Raw genomic sequence first — 17,105 nt, 5'->3', positions numbered from 1 at the left:
GTTCCCTTCATTCTGACAGCTTTTTCCACCACTACTGTTAAGATGAAGTTGGTGACCTTGAGTTCTGGGTCATGTTGCCAATGTCAAAATAAGAAGTCTGAAGCTTTTTGAGATGTTAGATTATCTGTGTAGATGGGTATAGGAACAGCAATGAGACAAATACAGAGCCTTACAGATAGGTTTATTTGTGACACTGTTGTCAGGTTGTAAATCTGGACAGATTAATATTCTCTTTTCTATTGTCTCTCACTAGAAATCTGCCAGACTTGCTAGATAACAAGCAGGACCTAACACATTAGATGTCAACATCTATCTGTAGCTTTCCTCCTGGTCTTTAGACTTCTGTCCCCGTGGTGCAGGGTAGCCATGGATGGTGATCTCAGTTGTCTGGCGTGGGAAGTAGAATCTGGTATCACTGCGGTCAAAAGGAACCTGGGAAACAAGAATGACAAACAGTCATGTGCTCTTACTAAAATCAGTAGTAGGAGTCCCTCCTAGGGGAGTGATGCATGGTGTTCCACTGCTGAGAAATGTCCAAATGACAGAAGAGCAGGGTACCACTGTACTGTTCTCTGCTTTGTTATGGTCAAATCTGCTGAATACGGAAAACTTAACAAATTAAATAGTATCATTACTTCTGACTCTAAGAATCAAACTTGCTTCCCTACACACAAGTTTAGTTGCCTCCACCCTGCCAGACTAATCCTACCAGCAGTTCCTTAATACCACAGAGCCCAGCTGGGATGTCTGTCTCCACTCTTGTCATTACTAACTAGTTTACTTGATATATAATATGAAAAGTCAATGAAGACTGTCTTATTTTCTTATTTATCTTAGTTTTCTTTATAACAGGCCAAAATTTGCCTTTCCCAAAACGCTAATTGCTCTTCATCATCACAGCTGTTTGCCAGATATGATTGATGTCTCAGCTTGTTAATCATATTTCTTCTCCTGTTTATTCACACTTCCCCAGATGAATCCTCACTGTTGTATCTGCTTTGGGTATACTTAGATGATTATTAATTTTATGGTTCTGCTTGCAATTACTTTGAAAGATGCTGTGCAGCAGCACGTTTCTTTTCACAGTACTTCAGTACATCACTTTGCATTGCTCACTATGCCATTTCTCATGGCTGAATGCTTTAATAAACAGCCCTGAGTACACCTGTGGCATTTGGCAGTGTGCTGTCACTGTCTGTAGATGTTTTGCAGTCAGGTTTCTCAGGGGAAGTGTACTGCTTCTCTGTTCACGAGTCTCTGCTAGTGTGAAGAGTCCTCTTAGGTGTAAATTTAAAAAACTTATTTTCTGTGAACAGCTCTGCTCATTCCCTGTAATTCTTGTTTTCCTTGTTTGTCACAAATTGTTTTCCTGCTTGAGTATTTTTCAGTGTGGCAGGCTTAAGATCTCTGAATCCTGTAAGGGGCTGAGTATTTAAGCATCCTACTCACCAAAGGTTTTGTATGCCAGCCAATTTCTTGGCTTTCAGTTTGTGGCTCTGAGTATTTCTCTCTTGGCACCACTGCTGCACGGTGAAGAAGTTTCAGGAATTCATCTGTTGTTTTAAAAAACGAGACACAAATACAAATGAAAGTGTGTTTAAAAACAGCCCCTGTGCTTCTGTGAATCATACTGTCAGAATGCATGGTGACATTTCTACTCAAATATTTCCCAAGGAAGTTTCAAGATTTGCCTGACAGTACTGTCCTGTAATTCTGTATCCCTGACTACTGTACTGCAGCATCTTGCTTTTCCTATACCACATCTAGTACAAACCAGTGCTCCATGACAGCTCTCGACTTTCTTGGTTGCCTGAGACCTGCAGCCTTCCCCTGGTTTGGTTTGCCACCCTCCTCAGTCCTTGAATAGAGCAGGCCAAACTTACCTGACCCATTAAGGTTCCTAGACAAAACTGGCATGTTAAAAATAAGGGAGTAGCTGCTCTAAGGGCTCTTATCAGTATAAGAGCCCTATATATCTAAAGTAAGACTGGACAGTAATTTCAGCAGTTTAGTTGGGTAGAATCTGCAATGGCAGGCAACATGCTTCTAGGTATTTTTGTTTTCCTGACAGGTTTAGATTCTCAACCAAAATTTTATAGTGTCGCAGACATCTTTTTATGAAAATCCTTTTCTTAGGATTTTTTCCTGCTGAGAAGCTGAGAGGTTTCAGCAACAAAATGTAAACAATGGTTATCTGCTGCTGTGGAATGCATCAGGTGTGTCTGTGACTGGCCCATCTTGAATGTTTAGAATTAATGGCCAACCACAGCCCAGTTAGCTTGGACTCTCTGTCCGAGACACAGACCTTTGTTATTCATTCCATTCTATTCTTAGCTTAGCTAGCCTTCTGAGATGAAACTTTTTCCTTCTATTCTTTTTAGTATAGTTATAATGTAATATATGTATCATAAAATAACAAATCAAGCCTTCTGAAATATGGAGTCAGACCTATGTCTCTTCCCTCATCCTGAAAACCCCTGTGAACACTGTCACATTATAGTATGAATATAAGGAATTTTATCTATTTTACAGTTGCTCCATATTTTAATTAAAAAGAAAAATAAGACCATAGTTGCATGGATGCAAACTTGTGCTGAAAATGGAAAGCAATAGGAAAGGGCCTTAAAGTGGGCAAAACCTGCTTTACAAACAAAAATCATTTATGAGATTAACTTATATGGTCACAGAGGTGTGTCCGCATACATGCTATTTTAGACTGGTTACAATTACTAAATCTTATGTGTTAATAATTTTCTTATGTAGTTACCACAAGCTTTTCAGAGACTTCTTACCATCTATTGGCTCCTGTATGTTCTCGTGCCAAGACATTGGCTTCCTAGAAACCATGTGGACTGGAGAGAAATGAGAGGTGAATGACTTTAATGTGAATTTGGCATCACAGCCAGGTATAGAATATGTATTAATGAACTGCTTGTGCATAGAAGAAAATGAGTTAGAAATACAGATTAATGGCAACTTCTAGGAAGGGAAGGGCATTAAGTGTGCTAAAGACCTTTCAATAGGATGCTGCCTGCACTTACCATATCAGAGTCCCACCCCAGCCAAGGGATAGCCTGCAGAGTGCCAAGTCTCAGGAAATCATTTTTCTTTGTTGTTTTATTGAAAAACTTAGACCTGAAAGAATCTACTTACATCACCTGCCTGTGCTAGCACAGACTGTGAATTAGCAGGTAGAAAGTGATCAGGACCTGAAGGAACAGGGTGTAGTGTTGGGGCCCTCTACCCCATCTTGGCTCTGTATTTTCACTGAATTTGTAAATTCCACGCCCTAAATAGTTGCCTCACTTCTACGTGGTTACTGAAGGCACCATCTAGGCAAGCGGGTCATGTCTGTGTTCTGTCTCTGAGTGTGCAAAAGGGAAGTGCACCAGTTGCCTTTTCCAGCTTTACCCCCTCGCTGGCCGCTCTGGGCTGCGGCTGTTCGTCCCTGAGTGCAGCTGAGCGCTGCGGGCCTGCCCCGGCCCCCCCACTCCCCTCACCGCTTGTTTTGCCCCCGGGGCTTTACGCCGGTTCCCCGTGGTTGGCCGGGAGGCCTCACCGGGATGGATGGGGTTCACAGTATACTGGGTGAAGAGCAGCTGCCAGCGGCGCTCCTTCCTGGCCCGCTCTGCCTGGAGGCGGTTCTGCCGCGCGTCCGGCGGATCCCGCTCTCCGCGGCGAGCGGCCATGCCCGCGCGGCTGCCCTAGCAACGCCCGCGTGCTGCCGCCGGGGCCGCTGATTGGCCCGCGCGGCGCTCCGCCTCGCGCCCCGCCCTTCCCGCCTCCTATTGGCCGCCGAGTTAAAGCCCCCGGCGCTGATTGGCGGCGGCGCACGCGGCCCGTTTGAACGGCCGGTGGGGCTGATGGAGGCGGCGGAGCTGCGCTGTACGGCGGCCGTGGAGCAGCCGCTGCCGGGGGGCCTCGCCCCGCGCCGCCGCCTGATGCGGAACGCGACCGTGCTGCTGGGCCGCAACGAGCTGCGGCAGCCCGTGCTGCGGGTGGCCGGCGGCAGCGGCGCGGCGGCGGCGGTGATGAGCTTCGTGCTGGCCGGTGATGCCGTGAGGCTCTTCACGCGGTTCGCGGGCGAGGGGCGGGCGGCGGTGCGGGTGGGGCCGGACGGCGCCCAGGTGCTGCTGTCCGACTGCCCCCCGGACGCGCTGCGCCGCTTCCTCCGCCTCCTGCGCGTCAAGGTGGCCGCCGTGCCGCGGGACGCGCCGCGCCGCCCCCGCCTGCTGGAGCGGCCGCCGCCGTCCTTCTCCGTCATCAGCCCGGTGCAGGAGCGGGACCTGCTGGGCGGCCCCGGCCGCCGCCAAGAGTGCGGGCAGCGCCCGGCGGAGGTGAGTCCCGGGGCAAGGGGGCGGCCCCGGCGAGCGGCCCTGCCCAGCCTCACAGCGCGCCCCTCCTGTCCCGCAGGTGCCCCGCGCGGAGAGGCGGCCCCCGGCGAGGCTCTCGGCGGAGCAGGAGGCGGTGCTGGGCGCCGTGCGGAGCGGGAAGAGCATCTTCTTCACCGGCTCTGCAGGTGAGCATCTTCTTCACCGGCTCCGCAGGTGAGCGGTCCTGGCCACTCTCATCGGCTCCCCGGGGAAAGTCCTGGCCATTGACCTGTTGCTTCTCTCTCGAAGGGACTGGGAAGTCGTTCCTGCTGAAGAGGATCTTGGGCTCCCTCCCTCCCAACATCACCTACGCTACAGCCAGCACGGGAGTGGCGGCTTGTCACATCGGTGGCACAACTCTCCACGCCTTTGCAGGTGATGGCCTGCCCGACAGTGAGGGGCTGGGAGCTCTTACTCCCTTCCCAAAGAATCAGGAGCATCCTAAAGCATTGCTTCTTTTGTCCTGTGACAGGGATCGGCTCTGGGAAGGCACCGCTGGAACAGTGCATTCAGCTGGCAGAGAGGCCGGGGGTGCGCCAGCACTGGCTGGCCTGCCAGCACTTAATTATTGATGAGATCTCAATGGTGGATGGCAAGTTCTTTGACAAGCTGGAAGCAGTGGCAAGGTGAGCAATTGTCAGGTCTAGCAGCAATGAATTTCTCTGAACTTCCAGTCTGCTTCCTTTCTTTCGTTTTGTGAATGGATACAAGCAGCTGCTTCGACAGAATGGTAAGGAGGCATGAAATTGTAGCATCTGGGTCGATCTTTATTATGAGATAGGTTTTGGTCATGTCCACTTCTCACTCACAGTTGTGGCTCTTTGGGTTGTTCTCTCCTGAGCTAAGTGGTGTCTATAGAGCTGAGTCCAGAATATACAGCTCTGCCCAAAAGGTCTCTCTTGGCAGAGAGAAGTAGCTGTAGTATAACAGCCACTAAGGAACCAAGACCAGTATTGACCTCTGGGCTAGGTAAGCAAAGAAAATTTAATGTCTTGTACTCGCACTGCTTAATTATTTGAGCTCTTCTTTGGTAGCTGGGGATAAACATCTTTCACTGCAGGTTGTCTAGGTTTGAATATACTGACAGATTAAGAAGCAACTTCTGGGACCTGACTATATCTAGATTCTGGAGGACATTCAAAACTTCTCTTCTATCCCTTTCAGGGCTGTCAGAAAACGGGATGAGCCTTTTGGAGGAATTCAGCTAATTATCTGTGGGGATTTCTTACAGCTACCCCCAGTCTGCAAGGCTAATGAAGAAACCAAGTTCTGCTTCCAGGTACAAAACTGTTCCTAAATTCACTCTCATACCTCAAGTCTGCCTCTTTCTTAACAAGACAATGATTTTTCCAGGCAAAAAGCTGGAGGAAATGCATCCACATAAACATGGAGCTGACTGAAGTGCGGAGACAGACTGACAAGACCTTTGTCTCAATCCTGAGTGCAATCCGTTTAGGCAGGTGAGGAGAAACTCATCTCTCTTTGTAATCCCTGCTCCCCACAGGTGGAGCAGAGTAAAGAGCAGTTTTTCACTTTTCTGTACCCTGTCAGGAATGTGTGGCTGTGGGCAAAAGCTATAAATGCTTTAGTTAACATAGACAGATTTCATATATGCTGCTCTGGTAAGGAAGGGTCTTCCTAGGGTCCCTGTGCAATTTCTGTGAATTAATTCAAAGGATCCTGAGCTGGCAGGGCTGGGGCACACACTGGCTCTGCTCTCTCACTTTATGCAGGGATCCTTCTCTGTCCTCTCTGGAGGCCTGTAGCTTGCACAGACTGATCTAGCTGTGTGGAGGTTACTGCTGCTCGAACCTGTCCCTGATCACTTTAAAGAAGAATTCCCTTTTCCTGGCTACCAGGTGCACAGAGGAGGTTACCAGACAGCTGATGCAGACAGCTGCTCACAAGTCTGAGCGCGATGGGATCCTGGCTACGAGGCTGTGCACCCATAAAGATGATGTAGAAATAACCAACGAGAGACGCTTGCAACAGCTTCCAGGTGAACTCGGCGGAGGAAACTCCTGGCTCTGGGGCTGAGCTTTGTGTGGGTGCAGTTGGGGGTACTGGGGTGGGACCAGTGTTCTGTCATGCACAGCAGCACCAGTCCAAGTTCTGTGTGTTAGAGTTGAGGTGTCTGGGGAAAAAAAATTCAGTTTTTTGTTTAAAAAGCCACAATGTCACTGGTTTGTAAGAAACAGCAAGCTCATTGCTTGCTGTGAGGTAGGGTGGGCAATTAATTGCCTCCACACCCCTACTTTTTCTTTCTATAGCATCTTAGAAAGGCCATGTTCTATCCAGCCATGACTTGAATTAAAGACTATTTAATTTTTTGTCTCCCTTGCTGGCCCTTGGATTCTTCCTTAGTCTGCTTTGGAGATCTGGTGTTGGTAGTGAGTGAAACTGCTCAAAATGCTGTCTACTCAGTTCTTATTTATTGCTGACCTTTCATTCCTGTGCCTTTTCATGCTCTGGAAGTTAGATAGGGAAGAGAGGCAATAGTGAGCTCTCTGCTGTTAGATGTGACTAGGTTTGTGTGAGGATATCCTAGCAGCAGAGCAGAATGGATATTAAAAGAGGAATTGCTGTTAGAAATAAATGCTGAACGTCCTGAAATGCTGTGTAGAGTATGTTCAACAGTTGTAAGTTCTGTCTTTCCTTAACAGGAGAAGTGCATGTGTTTGAGGCTTTGGACAGTGACCCAATGCTAGTGAAGTTAATTGATGCTCAGTGTCCTGTGGGTGGTAGAGTTGAGCTAAAGCTTGGAGCTCAGGTAAGTGTGCGTACACACATATGGTAGACCAGAACAAATGGCATAAGAAAAATGGAGGAATATCAGAGAAATGTATAGAGTAGATTAATATATAGAATGCAAATTCAGTCTAGAATGACAATGCCAGGCCAACAGAAGATGATCCCAATCTCCTGTATCTTTTCTGATTAGAGTCTTATCCACACAGAAGATGAGTTCAGGTCCATGTCTTGAGGACAGTGGTGATTGCTGTGACTTTGACAGACATGTCCAGTCATATTTAGAAGCTTTCCAGTAGCAGAGAGCATAAGCAGTCCTTGCCTGCAGTCTCAGCTCCAGGTACAGCAGCCCTCCCCACCTGTAAAGGTAGGGCACAGCTTGCCATATTTGCTGGGCTGGGCACCTAGCTCTGAGCTGGGGCTGTCAGAATGGAAAGGATGTGGGATTGTACTTAGTAGTAGCACTGTTTGCTTTGGAAACTTGTTCCTTTGCTACTCCCAGAATCTGTATTTGTATAGGCTGGTGATGCCTGGTGGAGGGGAAACTGCTCCCTGGATCTGAGCTCACAGCTGTGGACAGAAATAGCTCAAGTAAAGTGTTCAATGCTGCAAAATGATGTAGTTAGGAATCCTAGGAAGGAAAGGCTATGAAAGAATTCCAATCAAATGGGAGATGGTGCTGCAATTGGCAGGATAGGACGATTTGGCCAAATCAGCCTGATGTGCTCATGCTTCCTGGCAAGAAGTTTAGCTGCAGGTAGCTGAACAGGCTGTAGAAGCAGTGCATTGAAGATATTTCTTTTTCTCTGTAGGTGATGTTAGCAAAGAACCTTGATGTGTCTCAAGGGCTGGTGAATGGGGCACGAGGTGTTGTTGTAGGGTTTGAAAGTGAACAGAAGGGTAAGCAAGCCTTTTGATCTTTTGTTGAAGGAAGTGGGAAAATAACAAAACAGTGTGTCATTGGTGGCTAATGACTTCTTTATTTGTTTACAGCTTGGTAATAATTTGAGGGAAAGCAGAGAGATCTCTGCAAGCTTGGGGCTCTCACGAGCTGTGATGTCATGCACTGCATCAGCTACAGCTATCTGTAGGCCTCTTGTGTTCTGTATTCTGTATGCAAATGTGTATGCTCATTTGAATTTCCTGTTTGCTCTGCTGAAGCAAGTTTTGATTAATTTTTGTTTGTTTTTCTCAAAGAATAATCTTCTGCTACCTGCAAAATGTATTTTTCTCTGCATCTCGACTGGTAAAATTACCTGCCTTTAATTCTTCTGCTTAAGTAGATGTCAAACATCATTTCAGGACATGCTATTAACTGTCTGTGGATTTAGGTTTGGTTTAGGCAGAAAAACGGTGTTCTTTAGCTGCTGACATCCTGGCTGTTGAATGTCAGGAATACATTCCTGGTTTTTTTCCTGCTCCCATTCCTACAGGGCTGCCTAAGGTGAGGTTTCTCTGTGGGGTCACACAGCTCATAAAAATGGAGAAATGGGTCATCAAAGGACCATCAGGAGTTCATCTGAGTCGTCAGCAATTACCTTTAAAATTGGCATGGGCCATTTCCATTCACAAGAGTCAGGTGGGTGTTCTTGTACAGCTGTCTATAAACTTTTACACCAGTATAAACCTTATTTCCTGGGTGAGCTTGTATTGCTGGTGAAACAGGAGGGGAAGCTGAAAGGCCCTTGCTGGGGGGAAGGCCAGAATATGTGTCTAGCTGCAGAGAGTGGGGCTCTCAGTACTGCTGGGGTTTCCCTAAGGGCGCTGCCATCTGCAGAGTTGGAGTTGGGCTATACAGCAGCATTATTTATCACTCTGGGCTGATGAGGGTAGTGCTCCCCTGAGAGCACTGGGGACCTGAGCTCTGCAGTGTCACTGAGGAGGCTGCTGGAGCCACAGCTGTGCTCTTTGGGCTGGACTCGCCCTTTGGTGGTGCAGAGCGGGGATTTTTTCAATATAACTTTCAATGTGACAATGTAATATTTTAAAAGTTCCTTTCTTTCCAGAAGACTTCATATTTGATAAATACTGGTCGTGGAGACCTGTGACCTATGAGTTTATAGTTTAAACTAGGCCATGCTGTAAATTCTGCTGCACCTGGGACAACCCATGGGGCAGGGCTGGCCAGGCCTTACCCAAACTCTCTCTCAGGTCTCCCTGAGGACTGCTTGAGAATGGTGCCTGCTCCAGTTAACTACTAAGAGTGAAATCAGCAGGATTTCTTCCCCTGCTATCTTGATTAGATGGGATTTATGGAGTTTCACACAACAAGAGCCTCACTGGAGTTAGTTAGTGGATCCTACTGTCTGCTAGACATTTCCTGACAGTGGAAAAATGTCTTTGCTTTCTACTGATTCCCTTTTTTTTAAAATCAAAACCTTTTCCCAAAGATGGTACCTTGGACAGACTCACAGGACAGGTTAGTGCTGATACATCCCAGTGTTTGTTTGCTGTGTAACCCAGCCCTCTGTACCTTTGGCAGGGCATGTCTCTGGACTGTGTGGAGATCTCCCTGGCCAGAGTCTTTGAGAGTGGCCAGGCCTACGTAGCCCTGTCCCGAGCCCGAAGCCTGGCGGGGCTCCGTGTCCTGGATTTTGACCCCAAAGCAGTGAGAGCTGATCCTGCTGTGCTGCACTTCTACAGGCACCTGAGGCATCACCAGCTTCTAGCCCAGGTAAAGGAAAATCCCACTCTAGCAAAGCTGCCCTGTGCCACCAGGATAAGAGATGTGGTCACCAGGATGTTTCTTTTACTTCCTAAGCAAGATCAACACTTGTGGCAGGAGAGATGAAACTGCAGAGAGGGCATGTAGCAGGGCAGCTCTGGGTGGCAAAATACCCCTGTAGAGTTGGGGTTGTGTAACACAACCTGGTCCTCTGGGTGAAAGGATGGGTTGGGATTCTTTGAGCCTCCTCTTGCAGTAAGGATTGAGGGAGTAGTGGGCACAAAAGAAATTTCTGGTATGTTTCTTCTTTTTCTTTCTCCTCAAGGATTCACTACACACCCATTCAGATGCTGATGAGAAGGAGAACTGGAAATGCAACTGAGAATGCTCTTCTAGTCTCTGTGAGGGGTCAGCTCAGCCTGCTGAGATGCAGCAATCTTGCTGTGTATATTTGATAACACAGACAAAGTCAAAGGAGATTTTTTGGATGTTTGCTTCATTCAGCTGACTCTGGATATGTAGAACTATCCTCATCTCACATCTCTGGAATTTGGAAGGCTTCTGCAGACCCTTTTGAGCCCCCAGCCTTGAGTACTCCTGTGTCACACATGCAACTCTAGCAAACAAAATGACTGAACAAGGATGTACCTGAGGGACATTTCTACAGTTTTATGCTGTCTGAGGTACCTTCCTACCATTCTCTCCTGCCTGCTCAGTGTATTTTATTATCTGCGCATATAGACTGAGACCTGTGTGCCTTTCTTCAAGTATACCACTGTGGAGAGATGGAAAGTGTGTCCTCTTTGCTTGGATGGATTGATCACAGGAGCTGCTGACACAAGGGAAAGCAGTGCTAAATATCTGGAATACTTGATTTACCTGCAAGAGAAGAGCTGTTCTTGCTGCCTGACTCCAGGAGTCTGCATAACTTCTTCCACAAGCAGAATTGTCAGAGTTGCACATGGCCTGTTATGCTGATACATAGCATTTTTATTAGTCTGTTGCATACAATGAGGTGATATTTTTCAACCTTTTGAGATGAGCTGGCACTATTTAAAAATAGGAGGGAGTCCTACATCTTATACCCATAATTATGGAACTATAAGAACTGTGAAGATTGATCACCCCATGAGCAAGAAGGGGATCAGAGGACATGGGTGCTGGTGGGACCCCTCTTGTTTAAACACACGAGGCTCCCATTCAGATGGGAGTTTCTCCTGGAAAAAATGTCTGACTAATAAGGTGGAACTTGAGTGTGCAACAGAGGAATGGCTAAGGACATGGGAAGTGTGCTGTAACTTCACTCATTTCAGCAAAAGCAGAGATGAGCAGAACTAACGTGCTGTCTGCTTAATAAAGGAGAAGCTTTGGTCTTTGTATTTTAGCACTTCGCTTAAAGCTAGAGTAACTTGCATATTTTAAAATGTTTTACATATGGGAATAACATGAAATAACATCCAGCTGGAACTTGTCTCCTGCAGGGGCATTCTCTAAAAAAGCCTTTGCAGTGTAAGCAAGTTGAAGGCCATTTCTTGGCAGCTGCTCTCCATAAGGCCAGGAAAGGATGTTGGCTAGCCAGTGGTTAACATAACAGAAAACAGACTTCAATAGGATTTCAAAATGTATTTTTTTGTTTTGCTTTGGGTTTCTTTGTTTGATTTTTTTTTTTCTGGGCTTGAGAAGGTAGAGTCTTGGAGGAAGCAGTAGTATAAGACAGAAGTGTTACTATTATTCAGAGAGGTTCTTAATGTATCAGCGCATTGTTTGGTGGGGAGTGGATGGAAGTACCTGGAGGTGGAGCTGGAGCCTATGGAAGGCAAGTCCCAAACCTTGTGCTTGGCCAGGGGGCTGGTTTCAGTTAGCATTCTTGTGGGTTTTTAAAGATGGGATGCTGCAGTATAATGAGGGATTTATGTTGCATTGGACTTTAAAGTGTGGAACCTGAAATGCCCAGAATGCTAAATTGAGTTTTACTGTTGGGGTAGACAGCTATGAAGAATATGCCAGGCAAGTCCAGTTATTGACAATAAATTGATTTATTGTTTGATTACGTAAGAGCGATAAGGCAGGTTCAAATCCTTTAATTACTCTTAAAAAGTTCCTGTACCCCTGTAATTGCAAAACAATTCAGAGTGTAAGACTAGTGATTATGTGCAATGCAAATAAACTTTTAATAATCATCTTGTGAAGTAACTCACTTAACTTTCATGGACTTAGGAACTGAAATCTTTGCAGATGTATTGGGGGGTAGGGTTGGTGCCAATTTGAGGTAAAATGCTAAACAGAACTTAAAAGATGAAAAGGTGAATATTTCATTTAGTATTAAATCTAGGTGAAATATTGTGCATGCATTCTCAGTGATGGAACTGTGGAAGCAGAATCACTGTGGCTTTTGAAGGGCTGGCAGCTGCTCTGAGGCCAAAAGGTATCCATCTGTGTAAACTCTGGCTGTTCTCACTTCCAGCTACAGCAGATATGTGGATGGGTGGTGAGTTTGAAAGCTGCTATTTGAATCCTAAAAGAAGCAGTCAGGACAAATCTGAGCTGACAGGCTCTGTCATGGCTCCCCTTGGGTTGGGATTATGATGAGGCCTTTTTAAAATGGAATAATGCTTTCCTACATGAGCAAGGAAAAAAAGCAAAAAAAATCTTGTCATACAATAAATATCCCTTCTTCCATATTCTCCCCAACATGTTAATTTTTCTTACAAAGGTACTATCTAGAGCTAGAACTCAGTACCCCCCCCATGAGATTTAAAAAAAAAAGCAAAACAACAAAACCACAATTTATAATTTAAGCCTTTCAACATCTCCCTTAACTGCAGCTATTATTAAGTGAATTAAACTAAGAGTTTGATTCATAATTGGTATTTCTGTTACTACAAAGTACAGCCATTCTCATTTCAAATACACTAAACCATAAGAAACTGCTTTATACCAGCTAAAGCTCCATAATACATTTGTGTTATTGGAAGCATAATTCACAAACAGAGTGTTATTAAAACCTTACCAGCTTCCAGTTCAAGTCTTTGTATGGTGATTTAACACCCTTCCTATTCTTTATGTAACATTTTCATTATAATTAAACAAATATGTGTCCTCACAGCCTGTGCCCACAAGTCCTGTGAGCACAGGAAAGGCAGCAATAGTCCTGTTGATCTTGGATGCTGTAATAAGATTGTGTCCAGGAATTAGACCTTCATATCCAGAATTGCTCTGAATAGATAAAAAAATGCTGCTCTTAAGTGATGGAAATACAGTACATTATTGGTTGTGCTATGAATGCTAATAATGTCATTTTTCTTGTAGATATTACAAGTTTCTCATTTTATATTAGGCCACTCCGTGACATGTAATTGTCTTCTGCTGTTAAATCTAAGCAGTTCTATTATTAGCATGAGAAAAGACCTGAATTGCTGGAGATTGCATTTAGATGTGTAAAATTTCTATTTTGCTGTTTCCTATATAACTATTTTATGCTTGTTACTATTAAAAATCATAAGATGTATGGAATATTTTAGCTGAGCTACTGACTAGTATATAATTTATGAAATCTTGTTATAGAGGCAAAATAAGTGGATAGGAAGTCTAAGAGTAGTTTTTCACTTATAATTCTTAAATACTGCACTATTTGATCTTTTTTCTTTTAAATTTTTTATGGTGTTGATACAGGGGGCAGTCAGATGTGACAAAGAATGTATGAGAGCCCTCCTGGGGTGGCAGCTCTGTAGGCACCAACAGCTTCCTACCACACGTGGGCAACTGGGTTCCAAGGTAACACACATTTTTTCTAAATTGCTTATTACAATATTTCTGCAATGACAACTATGATAAAGATGTCTCTGTCAGAAATTTAAGATTTTTAATGAAGGTTTAAAAAAATTATTATATGGACTTCGTTGGGTTTTTTTTCCCCTCTTATTTCTCAAAATATGTGGTTTTTGTCAACAGACAGGTGAATGTGTACAGGAACCACACCTTCCATCTACTGCTTCTTAAGCCACTGGGCTGTATCTGTATATCAGTTTTCTGTAGGACACTTAATTTTTGTTTTTCAAATTACTATGAACACCCTGAGAATTATAGGGGGACTTGCACAGACTTCCAGTTGGAAGTTAGGAGTTGGTCCAGGTCTTCAGATTTTGGATTCTGGATTGTTTACTGAAAGATCTGTGATTCCCTTTAATTAAATGTCAGGTTAGAAAGGGTACAACTTATTTGAAGACAATGCTAGACATTAAATTAAAAACATAAGTAAAACTTCTTTAGATTATTCCAGTAGATAATAATTCACAAAAACAAGGCATCACATATCTTTTTGTATTTCCAAGTAAAGGCTGGACAAGCTTACTGAATGTAACAAATCAAATATGAAAAATATTGATGTGAATTAATGAGAATAACTTGGATTAAAAAACAACTTCTAAAGGTTGTGATTTATCTGGGAAGAGAGTATGTAGTGACCAGCCAGTTTTTAGGTTGTTCCATAAGAAAATTCCAGGTAAGTTACCTTTGTGTTTGTGTTGGATTAATAGGACACCTTGTAATAAAATATTTGACCCTAATAACACCAGGTCCTTTCAACTGACACTTAGAAATACAAAGTACATTTTAAAAACAGATCTTGAATCTTGAGCAATGAGCTAGTAATTCATTGCCAGAATGTCAATGCATAAGGCAGGGGGATGTTACCAGATCTGATTTAGTAATAAAGAAGGAAGCTTTAATAATAAAGGAGGAAGCTCTGAAATTGTTTGGGTTTTACCCAAACAATTTCCTCTCCAGATGAGAGAGACCTTGCAATAACCTTAACCCTTTTACATGTGATGGTAGCAAGCTATGGCTATTTTAACATAAAATCCCCACTGAAAATAGAACACATCAGATGATTCAGTCAGGTTAAAATGACAAACTTTCATAAAATCTTGTCCTTTTGTCTTCATTAGCCATAATTATTGCTGTCAATTTTAAACTTTGGGAAAAATACAACATGTCTTCATTTTGTTTTAAAAATAAAATATAAAAATGGCTCTGTAGAAACAATTCTAAGTTCATGTTCAAGATACAGTAATATTTTTGACAGATTGCTGTGAAGTCCTGTGCACTCTCGGATCTCAAAAAAAGTACAAGGTCAAAAGTATTGTTTGTAATGCCCTATATATTTTAACAGAAATATTGTCAAAACAAATTATAATCAGGTTTTGACACTTGTCCTGAAAGTGTCAAGGCCTCCATAAAATGTAATACCTCAGAAGCTTCAGGCAAAAACTCCTAAGTGTGATATTCATTCAATAACTCTGTAAAGTGTAGATCATCTTGCAGTGTTCAGTTTTGGGGTCAGGACACTAATATGAGAAAGAGGAGCCAGACCCTTAACAACTTCTGCTATAGATTTCATGAGATGTTCTTGAGTAAAAAAAAAAAAAAAGGGAAAACCCCCAACAAAACAGAAAAAGCCCAACCCCTGCAAAAAACCAGATTCAGCACTGTACCAACTCTAACAGCTCCAAGCAGGGTGCTAGGAGTGGGATATCAAGCTGAGGTGAAAGCTATGTAAAAACTGAAGATGAAGAGGGCACCATAGCCTCTGAAGAACTCTGTTTAGAGCCAGAGCAATGGAATCATCAGGAGTATGTCCAGATCAAGGAGTGCAGGGGAGGTAATTTTAGAATAGTTACCAAGTATTTTTCCAGATTCAATAATGCCTGTGGGTCTTTTGGGATAGTTAAGAGATCCAATATGGTCCATAAGTGTCTGAAAGAGCAGGGGGAGGCACAAGACTATCCTTTAGCATCTTTGGTGTCACTGTGGAATGGCTGGAAGTATAAAAATGGAGGTGATGATGTGAGGAAGGAGAGACAGGAGCAGCCCCCCGGGCAAGGGCCGTTCAGCAGCATTTGCAATGCTGTGCACAGAAAGGACATCAGCTCCAATTCCAAAGGAGCTGCTGGTGTTCTCTGCTGCAGAAGAGTTTGTCAGCTCACCTTGGGGCAGCAGATGGACAGCCTGTTCAGATGCCATTAGGAAGCTTTATGGTGAAGTTGGTGCTGGGGGCAGACAAATGACTCCAACCCTTGTCAGAATCATCCCAGTCCAATGAGGAGAAGGTGAGGTGCTCTGAAAAGAAGTTGTGGCTAGGGGCACATACACTGCACATGTGGACAAGTGTTTGGAACAGTAGAAAACCTGCAACATGTTTCAGTAAATCCTTTTTGACTCACATGAATTATGTTTTGCTATGATGGCCTCCTTGAAGAGCAGGAGGTGGGTGGAGAAGGCATTTCATTTTAGAGATGACAAAAAAGATTTGCTACGTGTAAGTACATAAAATACATAGGATGATGATATGTCCACAGGCTCGTTATATACAAATATATTTCATCCCAAACAAGGGGAAAAAGACACAAAACCCCCTGTAAATCTTACTAAAAGGGAAGGTATTTTATTTCCGGAGCTCAGTGAAGCATATTTTGTCTTTACCTCTCAGTTCATAAGGACCTCATGTTGTTCTCACTGAAAATATTTGCTAGAAGTCACAGGTGAATTCTCTGCTTAGCATGCTGGCAGGGGAGAAAACTGCTTTATATCTCCATTTTTTCCCCTTTATCTAGACTTTGGCTGCGGGTTCCTTATTTCAAAGGGAATTTACCTGTGCTAAACCCCTAAATGTGTATGCTTTCTATAGTGAAATGAAAACTACATTTTTTTCTAGGATTTGTTTTGCATACTTTCCAATAACTGAGGGGGAAAATGCTACCTAACACATATTTGAATAGAAAATGCTGCCCAGGAAATAGACTACAAGCCAGCTCTTTGTTTGAAGGGAAGTTGGTCTGATGTTACTAAACAGTCTAAAGTAAACAGCTCCTGTTCAGTTCACTTTTTTAGAAGTGTGGGATTGTTTTCTGCCTCTAAAATATGCAGTTTCATTAAAGAGAAGATAATTGACAATAAAAGCAGGGGAAGAGTGTGCATTCTGATCTTAAATGCTACGTAAGTGATATAACATCAGAAGAAAATTGCATTGCCTACTTAGCAGGCTGGAAGCTGCTCTTATTTTCTATCAAACAAGATTTTCAAAAATCACTTTACAGCTTTTAAGTGGTATGCAGGCTTAATTGTTTCCTTATGCTCCATTCTGCAAATATACTAAACGATAACAACCAATTAGCTATTGGTGTGCCAGACGGTTTCTTTATGTGGAATGCCTGCTGTGTCCTAATTTTTGCCTTGAATAGGTATTTTCACAGGGCTAATTCATAATATTTTACAGTCTCAGTATAATCCCAACTAAACATTTTGATACTTAGTCCCATGAC

The 17,105-nt window shown here is 43.8% G+C and overlaps 2 protein-coding genes across 2 annotated transcripts; one reads left to right on the top strand and one right to left on the bottom strand.

Moving 5' to 3' along the window:
* Positions 1-164: 164 nt before the first annotated feature.
* CFAP144 (cilia and flagella associated protein 144) lies at positions 165-3,719 on the bottom strand. The gene is made up of 4 exons (XM_054638145.2): positions 3,560-3,719; positions 2,793-2,852; positions 1,450-1,553; positions 165-432 (listed from the first exon to the last, which is right to left on the bottom strand). Exons 1-4 carry the CDS (start codon positions 3,687-3,689, stop codon positions 310-312), a joined length of 417 nt encoding a protein of 138 aa, XP_054494120.1. The 5' UTR covers positions 3,690-3,719; the 3' UTR covers positions 165-309.
* Positions 3,720-3,863: 144 nt separating this feature from the next.
* On the top strand, positions 3,864-10,605 carry PIF1 (PIF1 5'-to-3' DNA helicase). Its single transcript, XM_077181872.1, has 12 exons — positions 3,864-4,337; positions 4,414-4,519; positions 4,623-4,748; positions 4,846-4,999; positions 5,538-5,652; positions 5,727-5,833; positions 6,233-6,372; positions 7,037-7,143; positions 7,934-8,021; positions 8,555-8,700; positions 9,604-9,795; positions 10,112-10,605. The coding sequence occupies exons 1-12, from the start codon at positions 3,864-3,866 to the stop codon at positions 10,166-10,168; spliced, it is 1,812 nt and encodes a 603-aa protein (XP_077037987.1). The 3' UTR covers positions 10,169-10,605.
* The last annotated feature ends 6,500 nt before the right edge of the window (positions 10,606-17,105 follow it).

This window comes from Agelaius phoeniceus, chromosome 8, assembly GCF_051311805.1.
Source record: "Agelaius phoeniceus isolate bAgePho1 chromosome 8, bAgePho1.hap1, whole genome shotgun sequence".
In the NCBI taxonomy this organism is placed as follows: domain Eukaryota; kingdom Metazoa; phylum Chordata; class Aves; order Passeriformes; family Icteridae; genus Agelaius; species Agelaius phoeniceus.
This window is presented reverse-complemented; position numbering and strand designations above follow the sequence as displayed.

Excerpts from the sequence above, each read along its gene's own strand:
- CFAP144 (XM_054638145.2), bottom strand. The coding sequence starts at position 3,689 with ATGGCCGCTCGCCGCGGAGAGCGGGATCCGCCGGACGCGCGGCAGAAC. Across the intron at positions 1,554-2,792 it reads CATACAGGAGCCAATAGATG|ATGAATTCCTGAAACTTCTT; the intron begins GTAAGAAGTCTC and ends TTAAAACAACAG. Across the intron at positions 433-1,449 it reads GCTGGCATACAAAACCTTTG|GTTCCTTTTGACCGCAGTGA; the intron begins GTGAGTAGGATG and ends CTTGTTTCCCAG.
- PIF1 (XM_077181872.1), top strand. The coding sequence starts at position 3,864 with ATGGAGGCGGCGGAGCTGCGCTGTACGGCGGCCGTGGAGCAGCCGCTG. Across the intron at positions 8,022-8,554 it reads GTTTGAAAGTGAACAGAAGG|GGCTGCCTAAGGTGAGGTTT; the intron begins GTAAGCAAGCCT and ends CCATTCCTACAG. Across the intron at positions 8,701-9,603 it reads TTTCCATTCACAAGAGTCAG|GGCATGTCTCTGGACTGTGT; the intron begins GTGGGTGTTCTT and ends TACCTTTGGCAG.